General features: G+C 41.3%; 2 protein-coding genes and 1 long non-coding RNA gene across 6 annotated transcripts; 2 read left to right on the top strand and 1 right to left on the bottom strand.

The window, feature by feature from the left end:
- The first annotated feature begins 251 nt into the window (after positions 1–251).
- rubcn (rubicon autophagy regulator) lies at positions 252–19671 on the top strand. Its single transcript, XM_089001322.1, is given in 23 exon segments — positions 252–441; positions 2497–2650; positions 4066–4149; positions 4442–4601; positions 4739–4845; positions 4950–5160; positions 6354–6779; positions 6986–7033; positions 7646–7741; positions 8213–8328; positions 8438–8575; positions 8577–8637; positions 9679–9786; positions 10377–10451; positions 11192–11252; positions 12428–12560; positions 12651–12796; positions 12917–12981; positions 13091–13329; positions 14437–14498; positions 14596–14749; positions 15513–15606; positions 18082–19671. Coding segments are annotated over 23 exon segments (2964 nt in total). The 5' UTR covers positions 252–352; the 3' UTR covers positions 18219–19671.
- Positions 19672–20141: 470 nt separating this feature from the next.
- On the top strand, positions 20142–23473 carry LOC148895802 (uncharacterized). The gene is made up of 3 exons (XR_016115529.1): positions 20142–20542; positions 22982–23063; positions 23334–23473. It is a non-coding gene; the product is annotated as an uncharacterized LOC148895802 (long non-coding RNA).
- LOC148895803 (5-hydroxytryptamine receptor 3A-like) lies at positions 22984–26088 on the bottom strand. Of its 4 annotated transcripts, none has more exons than XM_089000582.1 (5): positions 25959–26088; positions 25416–25585; positions 25188–25348; positions 24891–25101; positions 22984–23915 (listed from the first exon to the last, which is right to left on the bottom strand). In XM_089000582.1, the coding sequence occupies exons 2-5, from the start codon at positions 25510–25512 to the stop codon at positions 23329–23331; spliced, it is 1056 nt and encodes a 351-aa protein (XP_088856708.1). In that variant the 5' UTR covers positions 25513–25585; positions 25959–26088; the 3' UTR covers positions 22984–23328. The 4 variants fall into 4 exon arrangements, with proteins under 4 accessions (XP_088856708.1, XP_088856707.1, XP_088856706.1 ...); XM_089000581.1 differs by having other exon boundaries at positions 22984–23546; positions 23643–23915; positions 25416–26069; XM_089000583.1 differs by having other exon boundaries at positions 23414–23546; positions 23624–23915; positions 25416–26070.
- Positions 26089–26857: the final 769 nt, after the last annotated feature.

The raw sequence follows: 26857 nt of genomic DNA on the forward strand, positions 1-26857 counted from the left end.
TTGTACCATAATTATGGTGCACTATTTGAAATGACCTGCAGGGGACACCGTTGGCTGATTGAAATCAAGCAATACTCATCTTTTTCCATTTTCGTGACACGTTTATGATAGAATAGGCAGCAAAATAATGACGTTAACATGTACAATAGCAGCAAAGACGGCTATTATAAATGTATGCACAGGTAAAGATAATGTTATAGTCAAATGATCTAGCGTACCAAAAGTACTTCCGCCCACTAGCAGGTCACGTGGCTTCCTCCAAGGTTTCGATTCAGGGTTTGGACAGGCGGGCTCGAGATGGCGGACCGTTGCAAACCTGGGTATATTTTTGAGAATCGAACATGCTGCTGATATGACATTCAGCAATTCCAGTTATCATTCTGCACTCGATTCTGGAAAAGACATGGAGTTAACGTCTGACGGAGAAGCGGCGGAGCGCAGGTGAGTGACAGCCAGCTGGGAGTGAATCGGGGCTCTCCGAGTGGATCCTCGACCCGACGTTTTCAACGCACACTCATAAAAAGGATTTGCACGACGTATATATTTGCGACTTGTAAAAAATGCGTTCGCAAGGATACCTGTCAGCCAGCTAAACCGTTAAAGCTAATGCCCGGCTCAGTAGCTAGCCTAACTCGCTGTCAATCGTGATGACAGTTCTCAAGTTGCCAAACGACATTCATTTTTAACTATACGTTATGTGTATGCCCATATGGTAGGGAAATGTTGCACTTGGAGGGAGAACTTTCACCTCGTGTTTTTTCAGAAACTGTTGTGTACAGTCTCTCGGAATTTAACTAGTCGGGTCTGTCTGTAGCGAGTGGTCACACAAACACACAGCTCATGGATTTTTTTCCCGGTCCTGTGGCCTTGGTCTGAAATTTAAAACGTAAATCGAAACGCTCCCCAACCGAAGCCAATAAAATGTAATCATGTTCAATGTTTTTACGAAAAACGCTGATAGGTCATAAATAGAACAATACAACAATACCGATTATTTTTGTTTTGAACAATGCAGTGTACTGCAAATTATTAATTACTCTCTGTTAGATGAAGTAAATCAAGGTGAATAAAATGCATTCAAAAATGGCAAAAAAACACAGGACTTCATGAAAAGAAAACACTCCAACAAAAATAGCACCAAGTCCCACAAAGTTGTACCAAACTTTTTATCACTTTGCCCCAAGCACAGAAGCAGTAAATAATGATTTTCAGTACATTATGGAGGACAGGTTATATCGGGCTGAATAATAAATTTAATTAAAGTTGAAATAAAAATTGCAATATGGTAACTTGTACTTTTCACATTGCACAAGAAAGGATTACATTTTTATTTTTAGGGCGATATCACTGCTTCATCTTTGTAGGTTGGTACATTGTATTATTATTTTTGTATATATGCTAGAGTTGGGCAGTATATTGCAATATAATTTGCTGCTGCATGCATTCTACTAGCTCAAGCAGTTCACCTTCATTCGATTTTCATACAATGTAAGTGTAGAGAACTAATATCCTGTTGGCGTGTAGACATGATAGTTGACCCACAGTCCTAGTTGTACTTAAACTTGTTAGCACGGTCATTATAGGTTGGTACTGGAGCTAGCACATCAAAGACTCAGCTTGTACTCCATATATCCACCCGGAGGTATTAGTTTGCACAAAATAGTCTTGTTGCACGAGTAGCAAGTTTGAAGGCAAGGAACATGAATATGATTGTCAACAAACAACACTTTTACGCACGCACGCACACACGCACATACACACACTCACAAACACACACGCGCACACACACGCACGCACGGACACACACACGCACACACACACGATACATATATTGTCTTTGTGTACTTGTGCAGTCACACAACTAAGGAGTTCTTAGTGAGTTCATATTGGGTCCTCCATTCCCCATAGCATATTTCATGACTGTTGAAGAACACATCACATGGCAGCTTAAGCCACATGTCCCGTGTTTATTAGCTGACCTTGAATCTGTTATCAGTTGCTCTTCTCCTGATAAGACATTTAATTGTTGCAATGATTTAGTATCAGCTTCTTAGCGGCCTTCTTGTCTGCTGACTTGAAGCACACGGGAGGAAGTCTTTTGTAGATACGAGTCTGCGCTTGATGGCTTCAAGAAGGTATTACATGTATTTCTTTTTTGGACATTTCTGGCGCCTCAGCATTCCCCAGATGTGACAACAAGTTAAAGATAGGGTATAGTTCCTGCGAGACAGTTCAACTTTGAAATACCATACCATAATCCTGATGACAATCCACCCATAATTTGTATTAAAATTATTTCATGTCTAACTGATTAGCTGTCAGCACTTTAACTGTTGCTGAAGTACACTTACTGGAACCGAACACTCAATCTCTTGAAATGTATTTTAGTCGATTTAAGTAATTCAGTCATAACTCTGAAGCACTTGTCCATACTTCCTCATTCCTTAACTTCTTCTCTTCATGTTTTTATTCTGCTCTGTATAACTTTCGCACCAGGCGGGAGCTCTGGAAGTTGTTGTCCAGCCTGAAGACCACAGTGGAAGGCCTCCTCTCCACCAACAATCCCAATGTTTGGTCCCGCTATGGTGGCCTGCAGCGCCTGCACAAGGACATGAACAACATTCTCAGTCACGGATTGAAGAATGAGCAGGTGAGATGCAGACGAGTTCATTGTTTCAACCAAATTGACAACAGGTAACCTTTGACACTACAATGGTGCTTTTTTTATGCACACATTTAGTGTTATCGGGCACTTCATTTTTTTGTCCTTCTAAACAAGCAACACCCCACAGAAAACGACCAAAAGTACATCATTGTAGATAGTCAAAAAACATTTATTCAGTACACAGGAAACATTTTAACTAACTGTTTCATCACAAATTGCAATTGAAGGATAAAGTATTATCATTTTCCCACTGGAAAATAAACCAAAGTAAGCCAACGCAGCCTTGGATGACAAATCATGCTGTATATGTGTATTGAATGCTTGCATGCTGGGTCCGAGAGGACAGTAATTTCATCTGTGCCGTATGTCATGCATATTAGCATATTTGACAATAAAGCTGACTTTGACTTTGACTTTGAATCCTCAAGGGAGGCAAGAGAGGCGATTGTCGTACTGTCATATCAGTATAGAAACAAGTTTAGCCGGAGCCGATCCCAGTTGATACCACGCAGTGGGAAGGGGACACCTGAACCGACAATCACAGAAAAACCATTTGTGCTCGCATTCACACCTTGAAACAATTTGGAGTGTTCATTCAGCCTCCCACACATGTTTTTGGAATGTGGGAGAAACCAGAGTACCCAAAGAAAACCCACACAGGCCCTGGGAGAACATGCAACCTCCACACAGGAAGGCTGGAGCCGGAATTGAACCAGGTGCTTTTGCACTGTGAAGTCACCGTGCTCATCACTCGACTACCGGGATGAGTGCAATACAGTTACAGTAAAGTCTCGTTATATCGATATCGGATATATCGATAGTCCCGGTTATATCGATACTATTTCTATGCACGCACTGAGAAAATTACATGCAAACGGGGTCGGATATATCGATAGTCCCGGTTATATCGATATTTTTTCGGACTCCCTTGAATATCGATATAACGAGACTTTACTGTAGTTTGAATTCTCGCGCTGCGGTTAATATATTTTTCCTCTGATTCATCATGGCAACTTTTCTTTTCACAAAAAAAAGACAAAGAAAAAGTATGTTATGTATGAATTAGCCAAAGATTTTTGGACATTTCTCAAGTAATTGCACTTTAGTAAGTAGAGTACAGTATTCTCACTTCCAAACTGTCATGATTATATCAATATTTGCCACTGAAACCAGTTCAACCTGATACATTGTTACAATGTCACAGGGTTTCACGAAAATGAAGTATGTTTTGTACATTTTGACCAAAAACACACAAAAATATCTTTCATAATAGCAAACTGAACGCAAGCCAGTTATGTGACTCCCAGTTTTCAATGCACATGTCATTAAATTCCTGATTTTTTAAAATCTAAGTTGACTACGTATATTGTTACTAATGAATGATGCGGTGCGGGTTGCAGGTGTACTACAAGCAAAGAGATTACTGGCCATTTGTCTGGTGTGTTCGTCAAATCAGCCCTCACCTTTCCTCACATGTTGAACAGGTACTACATGATGAGACTGACACTTGATGACACTGACAGTCATTTGACACTTTATCAAGTTGATTCAGCAGTCAAAGAATTGTGCGCTTTTTTAATGAAATTCATACCATGTATGGAATTCATATCTGTTGTAATTGTCAATTTAAATTATTTTCATTTTCAAAATGGCACATGTACTGTCTTGTCCTTCACGCTGAGACATGAAACGCAAATTATGATGTTTGACTGACTTATTCAATGAGTGACACAAATTGTTATTGTCTTGCTGTTGCTTCTTCTCATCTATCCATAGTTCAGTCAGCTGGAGCCGGTGCTGAGCAGCAGGGTGCAGAGTGCCGGTGAAAGCTACAAAGCCGAGCGCTGGTTGCTTTACAGCTTACAGGTCCACATGCTGTCGGCTCAGCTGAAACCTCTACTCAGGCGTCAGGGACACGCAATAAAATATTACAATGGTAAAAACATGCATTCATGAAATAGTCTTTCTAATGTACTATTGTCCCTTATTTTCTCTGTCCCTCTGTAAATCTTTGTTTTTTTCAATTCCTTCATTCATATTTTGGAATTATTATTTTTATTCATGTATTTTTAGAAGATGCCTTCCTTCTTAGCGAACCACACGTCAACGCCATGTTCCAGTGTCTTGAAGCTGTGGAACAAAATAACCCCAAACTGTTGGCCCAAATAGACACTGTCGGGGTAGGTTTGATTTTCAAATTAGATCGGTTAAGGGTGTTCATTTCACATGAACTTTCATTGATTATGTAACCTTTCCCTAATCTGTTCACGTTTCCATCCTTTAGCTGTCTCCTCTCAAGAACCCGCCGAGCCTCGGCCTGTTGAAGAGCCAGAGCCTCTGTGTGCTGCCTGGGGCTGGTGGGCCCTGGAGAAGCTCAGACTCGACACCCAAAACAGAATCTTTAAACCGCAGGCTTACCACATCAAACTGCTCCCTCAAAGATGTGGCTGCAACCAACACCAGCGGCAATGTAATACGAGCAAGCAACAGCACATGTGAGGAAAGCTTGCTAAATCACAGAAATAATGAGCAAACTATGGATTCATTTAGGAAACAGGGAGTTTCCGTTTCTGATTAACGATTTTTATTGACATGCCCTGGGTCATTCTATGCCGAACCACACCGCAAAAAAACCCAACTTGACACATTTTTCTAGCGGATTTGTGATGGAACTTGGTGCTCTTGATGGTGATGAAAACTAAACTAAACTAAATCTCAAATTTTAGGTAAGTTGAAAAAGGGCTTTGGGAGTGATGGCCCTCCAAATTTAAATTAACTTAATAAAAAGGGGTGTGGCCACCATCCTATGAATACATACGTCTCAGTAACCACTGGTTCAATCTTCACAAAATGTGGGTTGTTGGCAACGGCATTCTACTAGCAGTCTAAATCTACATTTTTTTTAAGAATGGTTACAATTTTAGCAACTTGACCATTAGACTCAGAATTTGTCCTTGAAATTAACTGATCTGACTTTCATGATCTGACTTTAACAAAAAAAAAAAAAAAAAAAATCTATTCTATGATGATTTTCTCTCAAACACATACATTTCAGAGATGTATTTTTTGTTTAGCAGCAAGAGAAGGAGTCAAAAGGTATAAATGCCCACAATGAATATTCAACTTTCAATGAATATCAAAGGAAAATCCCTTGCAAAACTGAGGATATGGGAAATTTGACTTGAGATACAAATCTGCAACTGCTTTGTTTTGGCGGAAATGTTTTTTCATTTCTTGAAAAATGTTAAGTTCATGTGATCCACAAGGTGAAACTCTCGGCCAAAAGGTCAAGTTACCAAAATATGCACACATCTTCTAAATTCTTGCAGATTTGGAATCCATATACACTTCTGGACAAAATAATTATTTTGATGGGCCCTTGCTCCCAAACCTCATCTCTAAAATTTGAGATTTAGTGTTGCACCATCACCATCAACAAGTGCAGCAGGTTTCATTAAAATCAAAATCTGCTTGGTTAACAAGATAGTCTATATAACTTTGATGCAAGCTTAAAATCAGAATGTGAGTTTTCCTCTAAATAACACAGCTTGTCGTCCAAAATTAATAGGTAAATTGTAAATTGCAAAACATGGGGGGAGCACTGTTCTAATGTTTTGTTTTGTGTTTTCCTCGCTATTTATTGCCAGACTTTTGACTTCACGTCTGCATCTGCTCTGTTCTGTTGCAGATACTACCTCACGAGCCAGCAGCCGAGGTCCTCCCTCGGTGTGTTTGACCAGGACAGAAGACAGCGAGTGGGCTGTCACACCCTCTCCCGGACATGCGTCCATACCCTCCATCTCTCTTTCAGAGTCTCCCTTACTCACCTCCCCACACCCTGAAACAGGAGATTCCGCTGACGGCGAATATGACGACGGTCCAGAATACCTGGCCATCGGCAACTTAGGTCAACGCAGTCGCCGCAGCACCCAAAGCTCCACTCATAGCAGCGAGCCTAGCGAGAGCAAGGACCAAGCCCTGCAGTCGAATTCTCTGGCTCTTCCTCCACTCAGGCGCTCATCTTTTTCAGAGGGGCAGAGAGAGATAGTCAAAGGGTTCCGAAGACATACCCGCTCGTTTTCTGACACGGGGATTGTCCAAAAACTCAGGAAAGGTCAGTGAACTTCAGTCAGCCAAAAGAAAGCTCAAGTTTTGGAGGAATTTTTGAAGGAATGACCTTTTCTTAATCCAATAACTTCTAGACGATACTGTCAATACTGACAATAGAGAATGCTGTTTTTGCTACCACTGATTTCCCTTCTTGGTTGAGGTGACATGCTGTCGTTGTACTTTTCTTCTTTTTCCACTGTTTGCGAGAAGGAGGATCCCACCGGAAAATCACCATAATAATAGAGGATCCGGTAGCAGGTTGTCAGTACAGTTCCACTGTACTCCATCACTCCAATCCTTCCACCCTTCTTCCTTTTTTTTTCCACCGCATGTCGATCAACATTGCTCATCCTCCACAGGTGTCGAACTCTATGCCTCAAGGGCTGCCGTCCGCCATGCTTTCCAAGTCTCCCTGATGCAGCACACCTTATTAAAACAAATAGGCTTCCCCAGAGCTTGCTGATGATCTGTTCATTTGAATCAGGTGTGTTGCAACAGGGAGACTGGAGGAAAGTGGCACTCCAGGACCTGAGTTTGACACCGCTCTCCCATATCATGTTCCATTTCTGTGTCAGGACTTTTCATTTTGAGATCGTCATGCGCTCCTTCTTTGCTGTTGTGACACGGTGCTCACACGTCACAATATCGGTGATAAAAGTGAAGCTTTAAGCAAAAGTCATGTTATTTCACCCCATGTGATCTGTACAATGTATGCAACGGAGTCATCAAATCGTAGCAACCATAATTTTGTCTCTGCATGCAAACGAAAAAACTTCACTTCAAAACCATTTTATTTTTCTATCTTTCTGAATGCTGTGGCGTAGATGACGAAAGTCTGCAGCACTCAATATGGATGCTTTATCCCCCCAGAAACAGTGAGTGAAGACTGCTGCAGTAATGAATACAGCCCTTTCTCACCCCAGCCCGGTGGCACCAGCACACCCACTTCCCTTTATGCGGACTCTCGTAAGTTTAGACATACTGACACAGCGTATCCTGCTCAGCTTGTATCAAAGAACGAGGATGTTATGAAATACTGTTTTGAATGGGGCTACAGTCAATGTTGGACTTTGCTGGGAGGCACGCTAAATTAGTCGCTTCACTGAGTGCTCCTCCGCTATATTGCAAATTCATTGTTCTTACTCCTGCTTTCGTTCATTTTTAAGCAATATTTTTTTAGGGTTTAAATACCGCTTAGTTTTCAGAACAGAGAGCCACAGTGGCCAATGCACTTTACTGCCATTTCTTGAACTTTGGGAGAACAGTTTCACAAATAAACCCAACAAATCCAAGCATACTCTCACAGTAACTGCTGTTGACCACAGTGAAGCCCAGATGTTCACATGCAAACAAGGCAATATCTTTAGCTGCAGTGGGTTTTTTTTGTCTTATCTTTTGATGGTCTTCTGTGAGTATGTTTTGTTTTATCTGCTTCAGGTGGCTCCCAGTACAGAAGGACACCAGATGGTTTATTCAGGAAGCCATTAAAAGGCCAAAGTCTCATCAGCTACCTGTCAGAGCAGGACTTTGGCAGCTGTGCTGACCTTGAAAAGGTGCTCAATTAAATAGCACTTAATGATAAAGTTGACACTAAATGTAGAGCAGATAACAAAAGTGGTCACCTCTCAAAACAGGTTTTGATTTCTTTTTTTCATTTTGTAGGAGAACGCTCACTTCAGCATTTCCGAGTCCCTGATCGCGGCCATCGAGTTGATGAAGTACAACCTGCGCCGTCAGCAGGAGGAGGGTGAGGAAGAAGGAGACAGTGACTCTGAGATTCAGCAGCTCAAGCAGAAGATACCGCTTGCGAAGGCAGCAGATCCGTTGCAGCCGCCTACCGCCCTGCACGACCTCCCAGCACCGTAAGCTGCTGTTAAACTTCACGCATTTGTCCAAAATGAATATTGATAAATGTATTGCCAGGTACAACCACAACTTTTCCAGTCACTGAGAATCGAGGTTTGGGTGTTGGTATTTGTCTTTCTTTGCCGCCCTGCGAGCTTCAGGGACTTTCTGTTCATCCAGTCACCTCTGTTGGTATCGTTCATCCATAAACGTTTATATTCAAAGTTTTTTTTATCCAAACACCAATTGATGAATTAATCGCTTTTCCTTTCTAGAGCATTTTCAGCATTGACTTGATTACATTCTGTTCATGTCGTACAAGATGCCAGTTAAGCCTAATAAAGCGGTCCCCCACTATTCATGTGTGTTAGGGTGAGAGTGAAAAATTGTGAAGAATTGACAGTGTGTATCGTTGGGAATTATTTCTTTTTTTACCCCCAAATGTTTTAGATAAGCAGGATATACTTCCAATAAGTATTTTTTCGTGAAAACCAGGTTGCCTCCAACCCCTCACATAAATGTACAAATACAAATGAGATAAAATAAAATAAAACCTTTTTTAAAATTATAATACATTTAATTTTTAAGCGCCTTTCAAAACTCTCAAGGAAACTTTACAGTCACGGGATAAGAACTTTTTTTATTTTGCGGGTGAGCAGCGGCAGCCATTTGCGCCAGCGTTCACTCTACCCGGAAGTAACACGGCAGCAAAGTTATGAAAGGAAGAGGAAAGGAAAGAAAGAAGTAGAAAAAACAAAATACAGGAACTGCTGCAAGGGCAGCCACTCTCGCGGCACCATCTTTTTGGTCTCACAATGGAGAAATTGCCAATTCATAGTGTTGGGATAATTTGCTATACGAACATCTTTTAACATCTTTTTACATCGTTACACCAACCCATTACATAGTAACGAAGTTACGAAAGGAAGAAATAGAAGAACAAATATAGGAGAATAAAATTCTGCAACCAGATGAATCCGCTTCTGCCAAACCGCCGGTATGCAGTGGTCCACTGTTTTCATGTACTGCATGTCAATCTACCTCTGTTGGTTTTTCAGTTTTCCATTCAACTGATAGCAGTGGTTCACGGAGGAGCTCCCAGGACTCTCATCACAGCCTCTCCGATTCTGACTCTGCTGACGAGGTGGAGGAATATGAATTACGAGGTATGAAGATGGACGAAATTGAATTGACTCAAGAAAGAGGGAAGCTCTCGGTTCACATTCATAATCTTGTCATTGCATTGTCTTCATTCTGATAACTAATTCTGTCACCATTATACACTGACTGCACATAATTGTGAAGGTTACAGAATAGCTTAGTTGAAGCATTTCAGTTTTTGTAATGTTTTACCAGTCCCTATCTAGCAATTGCTTGGCTATTACAATGATACAAAAATGCATTTTATGATGTGTATTTTCTCTGACTCAGAGTCACATTTTAGATTCTGATGTGTAATTTGGAGATTCAAAATGTTGTTGATTGTCATTCCAAGTTTCAAGCACGTCATGGATATGTATGGACTTGCTTTGTTTTGCTTAAAAACGGCACACGCATGTGACTTGTTGTGTACATGAATGTGCCTCTTGTAGGATATAGTCTTGTGTCATGTGCTTCATGTTTTGTCTGTCTTGGAGGCTGAGGGACAAAGAATGTGTGTGCACGTCTTTGCATGCAGTGTAAGCAATGTTTCTGTGTTTGAAATGCTGGTGCTGTGTGGTGACGGCGGTGCTGAGTGTTAGTTTTTGTCTCTCAGATGGCTGTGAGGGTAGGTCCCTGCTGGCGGTGTCTCAGAACGGCCTCTCCTTGTCACTTGCCTCCCTCTTTTCAGGTATCTGCTGGCTGTTCAGAGGAACGGGGTTTCTCTGAAAAGATGCTTCCTGACTCCAAACTGAGAAATTCTGTCTTAGAGGCTGTCCCAATGAAATGGCTCCCATCAGTTACTTCAAAGATATGAACAATTGTCTGAGTCAAACCAAAGTGAAACCTGTTTTTGTGGTCATGTTGCATGAGTTGTCCCACAGAAGAATACAAAAAGATGTTTCTTTTCAATTTGGAGTCAAGACGGCAAGTTTTTTTTTTTTTTGCTGGTGATTGTTGGTCAATACTGTGGTGTTTTCGGACAGTGTTTTTGTCTTTGGGGGTGACTGGTTAGTTAGACACGTCTGTATAGCTGCCATCAATCCTCATGTGTCTCTTTGTCGGGCTTTTAGTAGCTGTCATACTCGCAGAATGTGCTGTGGCATATCACTTTCTTGGGCAGCATTGTTCTGGCCTCTTTCAACCCTTTGCAAACTGAGGAATCCATGTCCCCCTTAACTTTCCTTGGATTTTCTCATTCTCATTTCACGGCCTTGCTTCATATTCTAATTTATGTTGGTGAAGGTCTGCTTTGCCAAATAAAACACAACCCTTAATTTTGATTAAAAAAGCTTTAGTAGTATGCAGTGTTGTGTGTGATCTGTTTTGAAATATCATCCACTAAGTTTATCATATAGCAACGTCTGTTCCTCCTGATATGAAATGCCCCAATGAGTTCTCATTATTAATGTGGTCGGTCCTCTGTTCCAGAAGCAGACATAAAGCGCAGCGTATGCTCCAGTAATAAGTCTTTCCTGAGCTCAGAGTCCATGTAAGTAAAAACTGTTTTGCTTTGTATTATTATTATAGCTCCCTCTATTTCGGCTCACCTGCAAAATTTAATAAAATCCGTACGGTAACCCAATCAAAAGAACAACAATAAACATATTGATTAAATTAATGTCTCCGATGACAAGTGAACTTTTCAAAATTATAATGCAGTTCTTGCATTGGACTTGATTAGCTTGTGCAGGTGTACCTAATAATTATGCTTTTATGATGATGATGATGATTGTTATTACTACTACCACTATGTCTTGCAATGGTTGTTTAGATCAATTATTGTTCAGAAACATGAACATTTCTTCAAGATGGCGTGTTTCACTGAAATATAGCACTTAAGAATAACACTGACTCATGACTGACATTTTAACATCAGACTGTATGACCTTTAAACGTCGACTGTAACATTAGGCTTTTTAAGTTAAACTGTGTCTTAGTCTGAACACTAGGCAGAAATACATAAAAAAGGTTGATTCCTATGGCTGCCACGACATTCATTCATTTTCGGAACCACTTGATCCTCACTACAGTCGCGGGGCGTGCTTGAGCCTATCCTATCTATCTTCGGGCAGTAGGCTGAGGACACCCTGCACCGGTTGCCAGCCGTTCGCAGGGCACACAAAAAAGAACAACCATTCACACTCACATCTAGGGACAATGTAGAGCATTCAATGAGCCTGCCTTTCATGTTTTTTGAATGTGGGAGTAAATCGGGGGACCCGAAGAAAACCCACGCAGGCCTGGGGACAGCATGCAAACTCCACTCAGGGAGGCCGGAGCGGGACGCGAATCGGCGACCTCTGCACTGTGAAGTCAGCATGCTAACCACTCGATGGTTAGCATGTCGCTGTCATTAAAGTAATTTGATTTAAAAAAATCCAATTAAAATTGTAGTGCAGTGGATTTTATCGTCGGTTGCTGATGTAGTGTTAAAAAAACCATGCGAGTGACACATTGTCAGAAAAAAGAACAAAACACATATTTGCAACCCTGGTATTGTAATACAGTATGTGGTAATTTAAGCAAAGTCATCTTAAATACGGTACAGGAAGCAATAAACACTTAACAAAATTCTGAGGAAGCGTTATTTTTATCAGTGCACTCCTAGTAGTGTGTAGTAATTTATCAGTTTATTCTTGCATCAATTCTATGATTCACCTTTAGGTCAAACTCCTTCCTTCAATCCAACTCAGCCGAGTCGGTCGCCATGGGTTTGCTCAGACAGTTTGAAGGCATGCAGCTACCTGCCGCCTCTGAGCTTGACTGGCTGGTTCCAGAACATGACGCGCCACAGAAAGTAAGTCTTCCTGCTCATGTCCCTGTGCATAATACAACATTGCTGATGCTGCATTTAAAGTCAGAACTTGGTTTCTTGGCCCTTTCTCAGCTGCTGCCCATCCCTGATTCTCTTCCCATCTCTCCTGATGACGGAGAGCATGCAGACATCTATAAGCTAAGGATTCGAGTACGAGGCAACCTGGAGTGGGCACCGCCCCGACCACAGATAATCTTCAATATTCATCCTCCACCCAAGTACATGAGCACCAGTGTTTTCTTGTGTTTTGTCTACATTTTGCATTCATACTAAAGGAAACATGTTTTCTGCTTGTTGTTCAATAAGAAAATTAAACTAATTTCATGTTCTTCAATCAGGAGGAAGATTGTTGTGGCGAAACAGAATTACCGCTGTGCTGGCTGCGGTACTCGCATTGACCCAGGTGCAATATCTTCCACAGCTGTTTCAGCGCTTTTGGTGCCCTAAATCATTGGTAAAAAAAGCCATGCTGATGCATTCCTATAATGACCCTTTCGTTCTCTGTGACACAGACTATATTAAGAGACTACGTTATTGCGAGTACATTGGTCGTTACTTCTGCCAGTGCTGCCACGAAAATGCCCAAGTAGTGGTTCCCGGTCGAATTCTGATGAAGTGGGACTTCAGCAAATACTACGTGAGCAACTTTGCCCGTGATTTGCTGAGCAAGATTGCCGGAGACCCCCTTTTCAACCCAAATGATATCAACAGTGGCCTTTACAAGAAAGTTAAGGCTCTGGAGTCTGTCAGGGTGAGTCATTCTAATGTCATGGAGATCCAAATGTGCCGCAAACAGCAGTGATTCAGAACGATGCTAATTGTGTCATGGAATCCGCACGGCTCGCAATTAATGGCTCGGGAAAGCAGAATGAATGACACAATTCATGCCATTTGCAGCAGATAAGATGATGCTGAGAAAGTGTTATGCACGTCAGTACTGCGGGCTTGCTGCCGTGTGGTGAACGTGTGGTGGTTTACAAAATAAGTTCTCCAGTGTCTGGTCATTGAGTGAAAACAAGTTAGCGGATAACTAGTGCAACAAATGATTGACAACAAGATTATCTGGAAGCCACACTTGCTCAGATGTTATTTGTTCTATTGCTGGTGACTTTGCGGACAAGATATATTATATGTCGACATCTAAACAAGGAATGTTGTCATCTTTTGTACCTCTCGTGAAAAATCCAAGAAATTGTAGATGGTTTAAAGTTCTTATGTTTGCTTTATCTTGCTCTCCTGTACCACCAGTAATCCTTTTCTGCATTTTGTTAAATTATAATCTTTCGAAATTGTTAACTCATTCACAGCAGGATGTGTAAAAATGTGTCCACTCCAGTGCCAGGTTTTTTGTCATTGTCACTTGAATTCCAGGACCCACAGAATATTGAGTTTTCTGACTATATAAACATTCAATGCCTTAGAAACCTTAGACTGTTCTTTCATGAAAAAAATAGTTAATTCCTAAATTATAATGGTGTGGAGTTGTATGAACTTGAAATGAGGGCGGCTGTCACAAATACAATGCAATACATACATACATATTGGTTTAGATAGTGCTTTAACAACAGCTAAAGCTGGAACAAAGCATTAACATGGAAAAAAAGGGAAATGCTGCCCTTTGTGGAAAAGAATAAACATTGCCACAGGCCAATGGCTTGCACTTTATTGGCACCCAAGCATGAAAAAACAAATCTCGAACAAATTCGGAAATGGCGCTCTACGTCATATTTTCAATTCTCAAATAAATTTGTGAATGGCAGTGAATAAGCTAAAATATAATTGAAAGGAAATAAACTCTGTTCATCTCTGCTTTGTTTTATTCGATTTTTAAAAATCCTATTATTCTCCTTTGTTTTAGGTTTTGAGAATGCAGCTGTTTCATATGAAAACTCTCTTCAAGACATGTCGCTTTTCAAAGGAGTAAGCCTTGTGGTTTGGATATTCAACCTCATATCACACCGTTTGGGCCACTGCATACAAAATGTCACTTACGCCGTTCATGCTTGTCATCTTTCAGGGTACTTGAGCAGTTTGACTTCCTTCCCTGTCACTTGACTGAGGACCTGCACCTTTTTTCCCTAAATGACCTGTTGTCTGTGCGCAACGGAGAACTGGCCCCCCGCATGAAGGAGTTGCTGAAAGCCGGCACTGTACACGTAGCGGGCTGCGTGGTAAGAGGGCCTTGGATTTTATTCCAAACATGGTGTGCTTAATTATTGACTTGAAAATACATGTTGTCACTAGAACAGATGTTAACAGGCATTATTGACTTCGGGCCCGAAGAAATAATGACACCCCACAGTTATATAATAATGAAATTAGAAATATCTAGTTCCTGTTACCACCGTAAAATCATCTGAAGTTTATCGCAATTGGTCAAGTAACATTTAACATATGCTTTAACCATCGTCATCATCAAGTTATCTCCAACAGTTACAATAAAGGACACGGGGGTTGAATGCTATGTCACATCATTGTTCTCGTGAGCTTCTCATGTTGAAGCTGATTTTTCCTAGTGAATTACAACTGCAAATAAGTCATACAAAGCCAAAGAACAAACAAAACAGGAGCTCACAGTTAATCGTTTTTTTCCTGCCAAGCAGCATGATGTGTTTGATGTTTAAAAATGTTTGACAGTACAACCTCTCGCCCCTCTCGTGTGATATTTTTTCCAGACAATCTATGTTTTTATCATATGACCTCATGAATGTAAATTTTTAATTTTCTCTGATTCATCAATGGAATAATTACTTCTAAAATGATTTGGTTGTGTGACATGATCCAACGGTCGCAATGTGTTATTCCATTGTAACGCTAATTTGAGACCATCTCAAATCGAGAACCGCTCGCTACAAAATAATAGGAAGGGCTTTATTTTGCTCAGTGTTGTGCGCTATGAATTCTCTAACTTATATATGTGTTGATCTTCTCCAGTTGTGCCAGGCAAAGGGCTTTGTTTGCGAGTTCTGTGGCAACGAGAAAGACATCATCTTCCCCTTTCAACTGAGCAAGTGCCAGCGCTGCGAAGGTGAGCCCTCTCTGCTGGTAGCAGGCCTGGGTGGCCTACGAGTACCCCCTCGGCGGAGCTCAGCTCCCGCTATCTGGATAGACTGGAAGCTCTCCAAACCTCGTAGGCTGGCGAGGGCCCTCTCCAAAGACCGGCGGGAGGGGGAGGGGGGGGAGGAGGATCTGGAGTTGGTTGAGGAGGAGGAGACCGACAGCGGCGACCAAGAGAAATCATCAGACATTACACAGGGGAGAAAGGCAAAAGCGGGATTATTTCGCCACTTCTCACCTGGCAAATTAACGAAAGCGTTTACCTGGCACCACGAAACTGAGCATGAGGTGACAGGAGGGAGTCAGTCTGAGAAGGAAGATGAGAAAGGAAGTGATTCGCTTTTTGGTAAAGACAGGCCGAAGCGTGAGGAGGGTCATGCAAAAAGAAAAGGTATACTTAAAATTCTCCGCTTAGAGCGACTGAAGCAAAGCCTCACCACGCATAACCGCACCGACAGCGACACGTGTAGCAGCCAGGAAAGTTCAGAGGAAGTGGGGCATGCTCAAGGGAGGAAAGAGAGATGGTTTGGCCTTCTCGGCAGGACCTTCTCGAAAGCAGAATCCAAGGATGACAAAACAGAAGCAACAGAGGAAGAAAAATATGAAGAAGACGAGAGAATATCGCCTGAGCCCGGAGACGTCGTGGCGGAAGTGGGGCAGGGGAAATCTATGCCAGAGGTGGAGGAGAGCGAGGGAAAAGCAGGGAAAATAGCTAACATGCTGAAACAATCATCCGTCTTCACCCAAGAGCCAAGTGTGAGTGACAACGGGCAAGTGGATTCGGCTCCCGACCAAACGAACTGGCGAGCTCGAAAGACTCGTAAAGCCCGCAGAATCACCAGAGGTAGACAGATATGTCAAGAGATGGCCGGTGAGGAGGGCCAATGAAGACGACCTGTCCTACTCAGGCCACATTTTAAGTGCTTGATTTTCATTTGGTGAATTGGTGTTTTGTAAAATGTCTTTGGTATTTTTTGATGATGGAGTTGATAAAGCAGCAACGGGAGTCATTGTGTACATTTGACGAAAGCTGAAGCTGATGGTTCTCTTATTTATTGTCTGCGTTTTCTATGTTAGACCAGAACTTTTTTTTCTGAAAAGTAAAATGAATTGACTTTATTGAATTGCCGTTTTTTTTTTTTTTTTTTTTTTTTTTTTTTTTTTTTTTTTTTTTAGGGGGGGAGGGTACAGAATTGGATTCTCAGCAAGGCCCCAATTTAACACATACTTGAACGTTTGAAATCTTAATTCTAGCAGTCAGTCAGTTTCACTATTTTCGATGTGGCAGTTTCCCATTTCTTCCTTCCAACTTTCAGCACGTCTGTGTTTTGGGGACTTTCTCACTGTTGGTTAAGTGGCTTCTAAATGCAAGACTATGGACTGCTTTTTTTGGTGGTGGATAGCTTGAGGTGAAGATATCGGGCTTACTCAGACTGCAGTGTCCTGGTCTTTCTTGCTTTGCTCTTTCTGCCTTCAGCCTGTTCCTTTTTAGCGTGGCTGCATGTTCAGGAATCTAGAATTTCACAAAACCAATGTAAGCGCATACTTTCATCAAATAAGTACGGTCCATTTCTTCAGTGATTTCAGCTTGTTGTACACACTGTTCAACAAACAGAATGAATGTGAGTTATTTGATATTGAGAGCATTTGAGTCAAGGCTATTTTAAAGTAAACTATGGACTTCAATTTGATAGATCACATTAAAGCCTTTTTCAGGCTCTGGTGACATCCTGCTTTTAAATAGAAACCACAAACTCAACTGTCAACATGGCGTGGCAGGAGAAGTGAGTCAGATGTTGAATTTATTCAGATCCTGTAAAAACAGGTAACCTTTGTTCGAGCTGACTGCATGGGAAGACCAGAACAACAACAAAATGTGACACAGAAAAGAGGTGGAAAAAGGACAACTTGTACAGGCAGTTCTGCATTTCACTTGGAATATTTCTCTGCATGTTGCACTTTTTACTCTATTCACGTGTTTGGTTGTGTCACCATCATGCAGTTTCTTTGTTTGAGTTTGAATGTGTGTGTGTCTGGGAATTTTAACATGTCCATGCTGTTATTTGAGTTTCATTCCACGTGAACATGAAATAAACACATTTTGGAATATTTTACACATCGTTTTGTCTCAGTCCCTCATAGTTGGTCATAAAATGTGGTGTTTTTGTTGCGTCATGGTTGGTTGGACTGGATGTGTCTCAACTGGTGCAAAACACGGTCGACTATATTTCTTCCCGTTCGCTAGTACTTTCTGCCTCTTTGCTTCGCACCTTTGTACCTTTTATAGTCTGCCTCTCATTCTGATTGGCTGGCACGGTTCCTCCAAGGAAAAACTGGTCGGACTGGTTATTTTGTGTGAACCATGTATGTTCTCAATGACGTTTTGGTTATGTTATTTAACAGCATTACATCTAACTTGTTTTTGCCTGATGTTTCTCGCTCCTAGACTGCCATGCTTGCTACCACCGCGTCTGCTTCAGGGCCACCAAGGACTGCCCTCGTTGCCGGAGGCTGGCTGAGCGCCGAGAGAGGATGGCGCGCAGGAACATGGAGCAGCAAGAAGATGAGGGTGGTGGAACTTAGTGGGGAAAGCGCAGAGATGAGAAGTAGCAGCACAATGTGACTGATTGCATTGCCTTCATTGCACCTGTCCAACCTCCTCCGGCCACATGCTTTGTCAAATTAACTGTTATTTGTCACGAGCACATTTCTCTCTAGCACTTAACACTGGAGAAAGCGTCCAATGTGAAATTTGTGAGAACTGCCACCATGCCAGGTGAGATGTTGCAATTCTTCCACTAGAAAGGCAAGCTATTGTGCTGCTCCAATTGTTTTGTTTCATAAAAAAATATTTGTTTTTCGTCTGCACCTAATCATGAGAACATTTGATAATTCAGGGTTAATATTGCTCTTTCTTTTTAACTGATTACACTTTTGATGACATGCTTTCCGCATATTTAGGACTAGATGTTTTCTTTTTAAACCACTGCATTATTTTTTAAAAGACGTTATGAAGTTATTTTTTTGTATTTTTGTTTTTTTAATAATTCATAGACACCAGTGCCTCAAGAAAAAAAAAGAATGGCACGTCTAGTTTGCCGGGCTAACTGTACAGCTTGCTACTAAAAATGGGAGAGGAGACAGCAGAAAAGATATGACCACAGCAGAATTCCTGCTTAATTTTGGGACAAATTTTTGTTGCATTCTGAAGTGCCCAAAAGTCGGAAATATCCGTTGTGGAGTCTTCCTGGTGACAGTAAACAGCATGATATGACTGCCTTAATAATCCTATTGTTTAGCATATGGATATGCTGAATGCGTGTCAGTATGATGATGACACCCCCCACCACTCCCCCGACACCCACACCTTTATTTTTTTTTCAGGCCTCACACTCCTTGCAAGTTTTGGGGAATATATAATCATTAGACATTGCTTTGCATTGAGTAGGAGTTAAAACTTGGACCAAACAAGCATTAGCAGCATGGCCACAACTAGGAAATTGTTTTATTCCATTTTGTATTATCATTGGACTGACTTGATTTAACATAGTTGTCTACCTGTTGTACTTTACGCACAAAAGTTTCCACAAGCCTAATCAGCACTTAGCTTATTCTCTGAATGCCACTGAATCGACATTCCCGGAGAATTTACAGATTATTGCACTGTTTTTTTCTTTTGGGGGGGGGGGGGGAGTATGGATATCACTGATATCACTTTATTCTATTAATCAGAGTATTATTCTTCACTTTCCCATCACTGGTGTGCACTTCAGCGTCTTTTTTTCCCCACTCCATCTTTTACCACCACCTGAAAGAGACCAAAGTACAATTTGCCCAAAATGAAATCTGTCCAGCGCATAGCCTCTCCTGCTTATACTGAGGTTCAGAACCTACCACTCTCGTATATGTGATTGAAAGTGTACAGATGAAATTATTTTGTACATTTTGAAATGTAAATTGTTACAATGATTGTTAATTGCGTTATTTTATCATTATTACAGCGTTTTAGCGACAATAAAAGAATGGCCAGACTGTTCCCGCGGGTTTGTGCTTGTTTGCTGCACTCATACCACATGTTGAATATGTCGGACAGGCATCAGAATTAACTCATTCACTGCCATTCACAAATTTATTCAGGAATTGAAAGTATGACGTAGAGCGCCATTCCTGAATTTGTTCAGGTTTTGTTTTTTCATGCTTTGGGCCGATAAAGTGCTGGCCATGGCCTCTGGCAATGTTTTTTTTTTCCACAAGGGGGCATCGTTTGCCTTTTGTCCATGTTAGCCCCTTGTTCCAGCTGTTCCAGTTGTTAAATCCCTACATAAACCAATATGTATGTATTGCATTGCATTTTGGACAGCTGCCCTCAATTCAAGCTCATTTAACTGCAGACCCATATAATTTCGGAATTAACTCTTTTTTTTGTAACGCTGTCTGTTTATGTACGGTTCCTCCAAGGAAAAACTGGTCGGACTGGTTATTTTGTGTGAACCATGTATGTTCTCAATGACGTTGTGGTTATGTTATTTAACAGCATTACATCTAACTTGTTTTTGCCTGATGTTTCTCGCTCCTAGACTGCCATGCTTGCTACCACCGCGTCTGCTTCAGGGCCACCAAGGACTGCCCTCGTTGCCGGAGGCTGGCTGAGCGCCGAGAGAGGATGGCGCGCAGGAACATGGAGCAGCAAGAAGATGAGGGTGGTGGAACTTAGTGGGGAAAGCGCAGAGATGAGAAGTAGCAGCACAATGTGACTGATTGCATTGCCTTCATTGCACCTGTCCAACCTCCTCCGGCCACGTGCTTTGTCAAATTAACTGTTATTTGTCACGAGCACATTTCTCTCTAGCACTTAACACTGGAGAAAGCGTCCAATGTGAAATTTGTGAGAACTGCCACCATGCCAGGTGAGATGTTGCAATTCTTCCACTAGAAAGGCAAGCTATTGTGCTGCTCCAATTGTTTTGTTTCATAAAAAAATATTTGTTTTTCGTCTGCACCTAATCATGAGAACATTTGATAATGCAGGGTTAATATTGCTCTTTCTTTTTAACTGATTACACTTTTGATGACATGCTTTCCGCATATTTAGGACTAGATGTTTTCTTTTTAAACCACTGCATTATTTTTTAAAAGACGTTATGAAGTTATTTTTTTGTATTTTTGTTTTTTTAATAATTCATAGACACCAGTGCCTCAAGAAAAAAAAAAGAATGACACGTCTAGTTTGCCGGGCTAACTGTACAGCTTGCTACTAAAAATGGGAGAGGAGACAGCAGAAAAGATATGACCACAGCAGAATTCCTGCTTAATTTTGGGACAAATTTTTGTTGCATTCTGAAGTGCCCAAAATTCGGAAATATCCGTTGTGGAGTCTTCCTGGTGACAGTAAACAGCATGATATGACTGCCTTAATAATCTTATTGTTTAGCATATGGATATGCTGAATGCGTGTCAGTATGATGATGACACACCCCCCCTCCCCCGACACCCACACCTTTATTTTTTTTTCAGGCCTCACACTCCTTGCAAGTTTTGGGGAATATATAATCATTAGACATTGCTTTGCATTGAGTAGGAGTTAAAACTTGGACCAAACAAGCATTAGCAGCATGGCCACAACTAGGAAATTGTTTTATTCCATTTTGTATTATCATTGGACTGACTTGATTTAACATAGTTGTCTACCTGTTGTACTTTGCGCACAAAAGTTTCCACAAGCCTAATCAGCACTTAGCTTATTCTCTGAATGCCACTGAATCGACATTCCCGGAGAATTTACAGATTATTGCACTGTTTTTTTTCTTTGGGGGGGGGGGGGGGGGGGGTGAGTATGGATATCACTGATATCACTTTATTCTATTAATCAGAGTATTATTCTTCACTTTCCCATCACTGGTGTGCACTTCAGCGTCTTTTTTTCCCCACTCCATCTTTTACCACCACCTGAAAGAGACCAAAGTACAATTTGCCCAAAATGAAATCTGTCCAGCGCATAGCCTCTCCTGCTTATACTGAGGTTCAGAACCTACCACTCTCGTATATGTGATTGAAAGTGTACAGATGAAATTATTTTGTACATTTTGAAATGTAAATTGTTACAATGATTGTTAATTGCGTTATTTTATCATTATTACAGCGTTTTAGCGACAATAAAAGAATGGCCAGACTGTTCCCGCGGGTTTGTGCTTGTTTGCTGCACTCATACCACATGTTGAATATGTCGGACAGGCATCAGAATTAACTCATTCACTGCCATTCACAAATTTATTCAGGAATTGAAAGTATGACGTAGAGCGCCATTCCTGAATTTGTTCAGGTTTTGTTTTTTCATGCTTTGGGCCGATAAAGTGCTGGCCATGGCCTCTGGCAATGTTTTTTCTTTTCCACAAGGGGGCATCGTTTGCCTTTTGTCCATGTTAGCCCCTTGTTCCAGCTTCAGCTGTTGTTAAATCCCTACATAAACCAATATGTATGTATTGCATTGCATTTTGGACAGCTGCCCTCAATTCAAGCTCATTTAGCTGCAGACCCATATAATTTCGGAATTAACTCTTTTTTTTCTAACGCTGTCTGTTTATGTAGTCCTAAAACTCAAGATTCTGCGGGTCCTGGAATTTGAGCAGTGACGTGCAGTCAGTGGAGGCAGGTGAGGCAGTGCCTCACCTGCTGTCATGGAAATATCAATTGAAAAAATAAATTAAACAGTTAGATGTATTTAGTGATTTGTACTTTAAAGTTCTTGTCCATTTAACTTCACCGTTTTAGGATTTTTTTCAAAATCGCTGAATTTACCGCTCAAATACTAAGTAGAGACGAGCGGTGACGTCATTAATGAAGTCAGTGCCTCACCAGCCATGAACCGCACCGCACGTCACTGAATTTGAGTGACCATGACAAAAACCCTGGGACTGGAGTGGACACATTTTTTGCACATCTGGCAGTGAATGAGTTAATAGTTATACCCTACACCTACAGCTTCCCCTCTCTCACTGTCTCTCTCGCTGTCTCTCTCTGTCCCGGTCTGTCTCGTTCTCTCTCTCGCTCTCTGTCTGTCTCTCTCTTTCTCTCTGTCTCTCTCTGTCCCGGTCTGTCTCGTTCTCTTTCTCTCTCTCTCTCTCTCTCTCTCTCTCTCTCTCTCTCTCTCTCTCTCTCTCTCTCTCTCTCTCTCTCTCTCTCTCTCTCTCTCTCTCTCTCTCTCTCTCTATCTCTTTGTCTCTGTCTCTTTGTGTCTGTCTCTCTCTCTCTGTGTCTGTCTCTTTCTCTCTGTCACTTTCTTTGTGGCTCTCTCTCTTTCTGTCTTTTTCTCTGTCTCTCCATCTCTCTCTTTCTCGATCTCATTTCAGATAAAGGCCAAAAGCTCAACACAAGGATCTCCAAGAAGGCACCAGACAGTGAGACTGAACAAAAACAAACTTCTTGATCATGGTCAGATATTGATAGATGAATAGTTTTCAATGTCAGAGAGAAAGAAAAATGCATTTCAGGGAAGATAAAGATCACTGTGTCACTGCAATTTGTTAATTAATGTGTTAATTTCACTTAATACAATGCCATGAATAGAATATTTTCCAACAGAAAAAAAACAGTGATTTTTCTGACGCTGAACTTTGATTGGTTGTTACCCGAGCCTTGAGCAACGGATGTCATTTATTGTATGTGTGTGTATGTTTGTGTTCGTGCATGCTTTGTGTTAAGCTGGGTTGATCCAGATGCACCACATGGAGATGATGACCAGGGCATAGCAGGAGATGAGCAGAAGATAGATGCGGAAAAGTAGGAAGTCCAGAACATAGCCTACATGACACCATTGCTCTTGCAGTTCATTCTCCTTTTGCATGGAGGTAAGGTGAGCACGGAGCTCACTCAGGTGCTGACAGATCTGCTGGAGCTCGGCCATCCCGGCAGTGCCTGGTAAAGTAGATGTTTGGGTCACCGGACAGTCGGAAATATAATGTATTGTACCTCCAATTTGGCAAAATAAATACATTGACGAAATGCTTTCACCTTCATTGCTGATTGGGGTTTCAGCCGATGTCCTGCTTTCGGATTCGGTAACTGAATCTGGCGCATCAGAATATTTTTCTTGAATCGCTGCTCGCTGTGGCTCTTCTTGCCAGTGGTAACAGATGAGGTTGGCGACATATTGAAGCACTACCACCCTCACCCAGCGTGGGACCTCTTTGTGTTTCATGGAGTTGTTGTGAAGAACGTTGGTAATGACGACCGTCTCCAGCAGACTGATCACCATTAGGGCAAGACACACTGAGAAGTAGATGCCTGCAGTGAGGAATACACATTGACGATCGAGTAAGAACGTGGCAGCGGAGTCGTGCTCAGAAGCAGGCGCCTCTCAGAGTATGTCAGGTAATGTAGTATTTCAAATATAATGTGTTCTATGTGAATCACTTAATTCATTGAGAGAATAGTATATATGCGATGAAAGGAGCGTCAGCGCAGAACGCCAATGCGTTTGTGGAACTGTTGCGGCTTGGAATTGAAGCAGATTTACATGGGACAGGAGATGTAAGACAATCTCTTTCCGTGAATGGATGTTATAGCTTCGTGTTTACTTTAAACATTTAGACGTGCACATTCCACCATAAAGTCCCTGATCCACTGGTGAAAAGGACACCTTGATCCTCTCCTCTCATTTAGAACTGCTTTATACAACAAAGAGCCTGCAGGAAGTTCTTAAGATTGAATGACTATCTGTGTCTTATGTGTTGTGTCACTTTTTTTGTTATTTTGATTTCAAAATGGTGCCGCGAGAGTGGCTGCCTTTAAAGCAGCTCCTGTATTTTGTTTTTCCATTTCTTTCTTTCCTTTCTTCTTCCTCTTATAACTTTGCTGCTGTGAAATTTAAATTTCTCCACTGTGAGACTAATAAAGGCATATCCAATCCAATCCAATCCAATCTGAACATGCCACTGGTGAACATATTCATTCGAAACAGGCGAATGTCACAACCTAGTATAATAAAAGCTCCCATCAAAGGCTCAACTCCCACCTATTCTCAGTTTCTCACCCATCTATACTCAAAACCCACTTATTATTATTATTATTATTATTATTATTATTATTATTATTGTTATTATTATTATCAACTTGCTCACAATAAATATTAGGCTGAGGCTCAAAAGACACATGAACAAAAAGTTAAACATATTTGGTACATTGTTCTCAATGCAGTAAGTAGATTTCCTGATTCATTCTGTCTTTTCAAGATCTACTCAAGGTATCACAACCTCTGACCTATGATGGGTGTTCCGTTGGCGGTGCTGGGCAGCAGGTCGTTCATGATGAGCAAGAAGACGGTATAGCCCAGGATGAGGGTCATCTTAAAGGAGGCCCGGTCCACGCTGTGGGGTGGTAGGTAGAATGACAGGATGTCAATAAGCATGAGGAAAGAGCTAGGGATGAGCAGGTTGACCACGTAGAGCACCGGACGTCGCTTTATCACCACCTGAACAACAAGGAAAAGCAACTTTGAATTGGAAAACGTTCCTCAAAATATTTTACTCATAAGATGGAGTACAAGTTTCACCCCACCCAAAAAGTGATGATGTCCCATTCGTCAATCCCAAATTGCAGAATGGAGGTTTCTCCCAGTATGTCCACCAGTTCCCACTCTCCACTGGCTTCCAGGTAACGCTTTGAGTTCCGAGACATCTCTTCAAAGGTCAGTGCTGGGCTTATCCTCACGTCACGTACTGCAGAACAAATGATTTAGAATGATTTGCCAGCCTATAGCCACACCCGCATTCTATATTTTCTTACTGGTGTGCATGTAGGAGCCAAAGGTAAAAGTGCAATTTTGCACATCAAAAGGAAAACTGAATATCTTAAGGTTGCAGGCTGAAACGAGACGCAGCATCCTGTCCCAGCGAATGTGACCTGTGTGGTTGATGTAGACGTATGGACAAGCTTGGGAGACGTCGTCGTCAACGCTGGACGGCGGAAGTGGGTGGGTAGACAGAAAAAAACACATCTAGTTAATGAGCAGATCCATGGAAAATACAGTATGAGAGCGATATCCACTCATCGGCCACTTCGTTAGGTGTGCCAGAAATCTCAAATGATATCCTGATGATTTCCTGATTGACCAGGTACGGCATATTTACTCAGAAAAACACCCCTCGTGAGTAAATAATAACAACGGAACTTTTGATTTAGCCTCCAAATCATACTAAATGTGTACTTAAAAGCAGCTAAATCAGATTTTCTGAAGTGTAATGATATTGACATTGAATCACACAAAAACACTTGATATCATTCCATTACTCAAGTACATGTTGGGAATTCGCGCACAAGGAAACGTACAACTCATAGATGATGATATCTGGAGACCAGAGTTTGTTCACAGGGAGCGAAATCCTGGAGACTCCATCACATTTGTCAGGATCCCAAATGAGAAACTCATGATGCCAGTACTAAAAAAAATAAAAATAATAAATCGGTATAATGCATTCACCGTAACTTCCTTAAAGGACAACCGACGTCACTTTTTTGTTTCTTAACTGACATCAGAAAAACGTTTTATAGCATCTAAAATACCCAAAACACACAGTATGATATTTTTATTCAAATGCAAAACACCAATAAAAATGACTTAAAGTGTCCAAAATCTGCAAAAAATTGAGCTGCGAATTGGGCATTCCCAGAAAAGAGGCAGAAAATGGCGACCGAGCTCCTTGTCAGGTAATGTAGTATTTCAAATATAATGTGTTCTATGTGAATCACTTAATTCATTGAGAGAATAGTATATATGCGATGAAAGGAGCGTCAGCGCAGAACGCCAATGCGTTTGTGGAACTGTTGCGGCTTGGAATTGAAGCAGATTTACATGGGACAGGAGATGTAAGACAATCTCTTTCCGTGAATGGATGTTATAGCTTCGTGTTTACTTTAAACATTTAGACGTGCACATTCCACCATAAAGTCCCTGATCCACTGGTGAAAAGGACACCTTGATCCTCTCCTCTCATTTAGAACTGCTTTATACAACAAAGAGCCTGCAGGAAGTTCTTAAGATTGAATGACTATCTGTGTCTTATGTGTTGTGTCACTTTTTTTGTTATTTTGATTTCAAAATGGTGCCGCGAGAGTGGCTGCCTTTAAAGCAGCTCCTGTATTTTGTTTTTCCATTTCTTTCTTTCCTTTCTTCTTCCTCTTATAACTTTGCTGCTGTGAAATTTAAATTTCTCCACTGTGAGACTAAT

Source organism: Hippocampus bargibanti, linkage group LG07, assembly GCF_051943395.1.
Source record: "Hippocampus bargibanti isolate YZ-2025 linkage group LG07, ASM5194339v1, whole genome shotgun sequence".
Taxonomy (NCBI): domain Eukaryota; kingdom Metazoa; phylum Chordata; class Actinopteri; order Syngnathiformes; family Syngnathidae; genus Hippocampus; species Hippocampus bargibanti.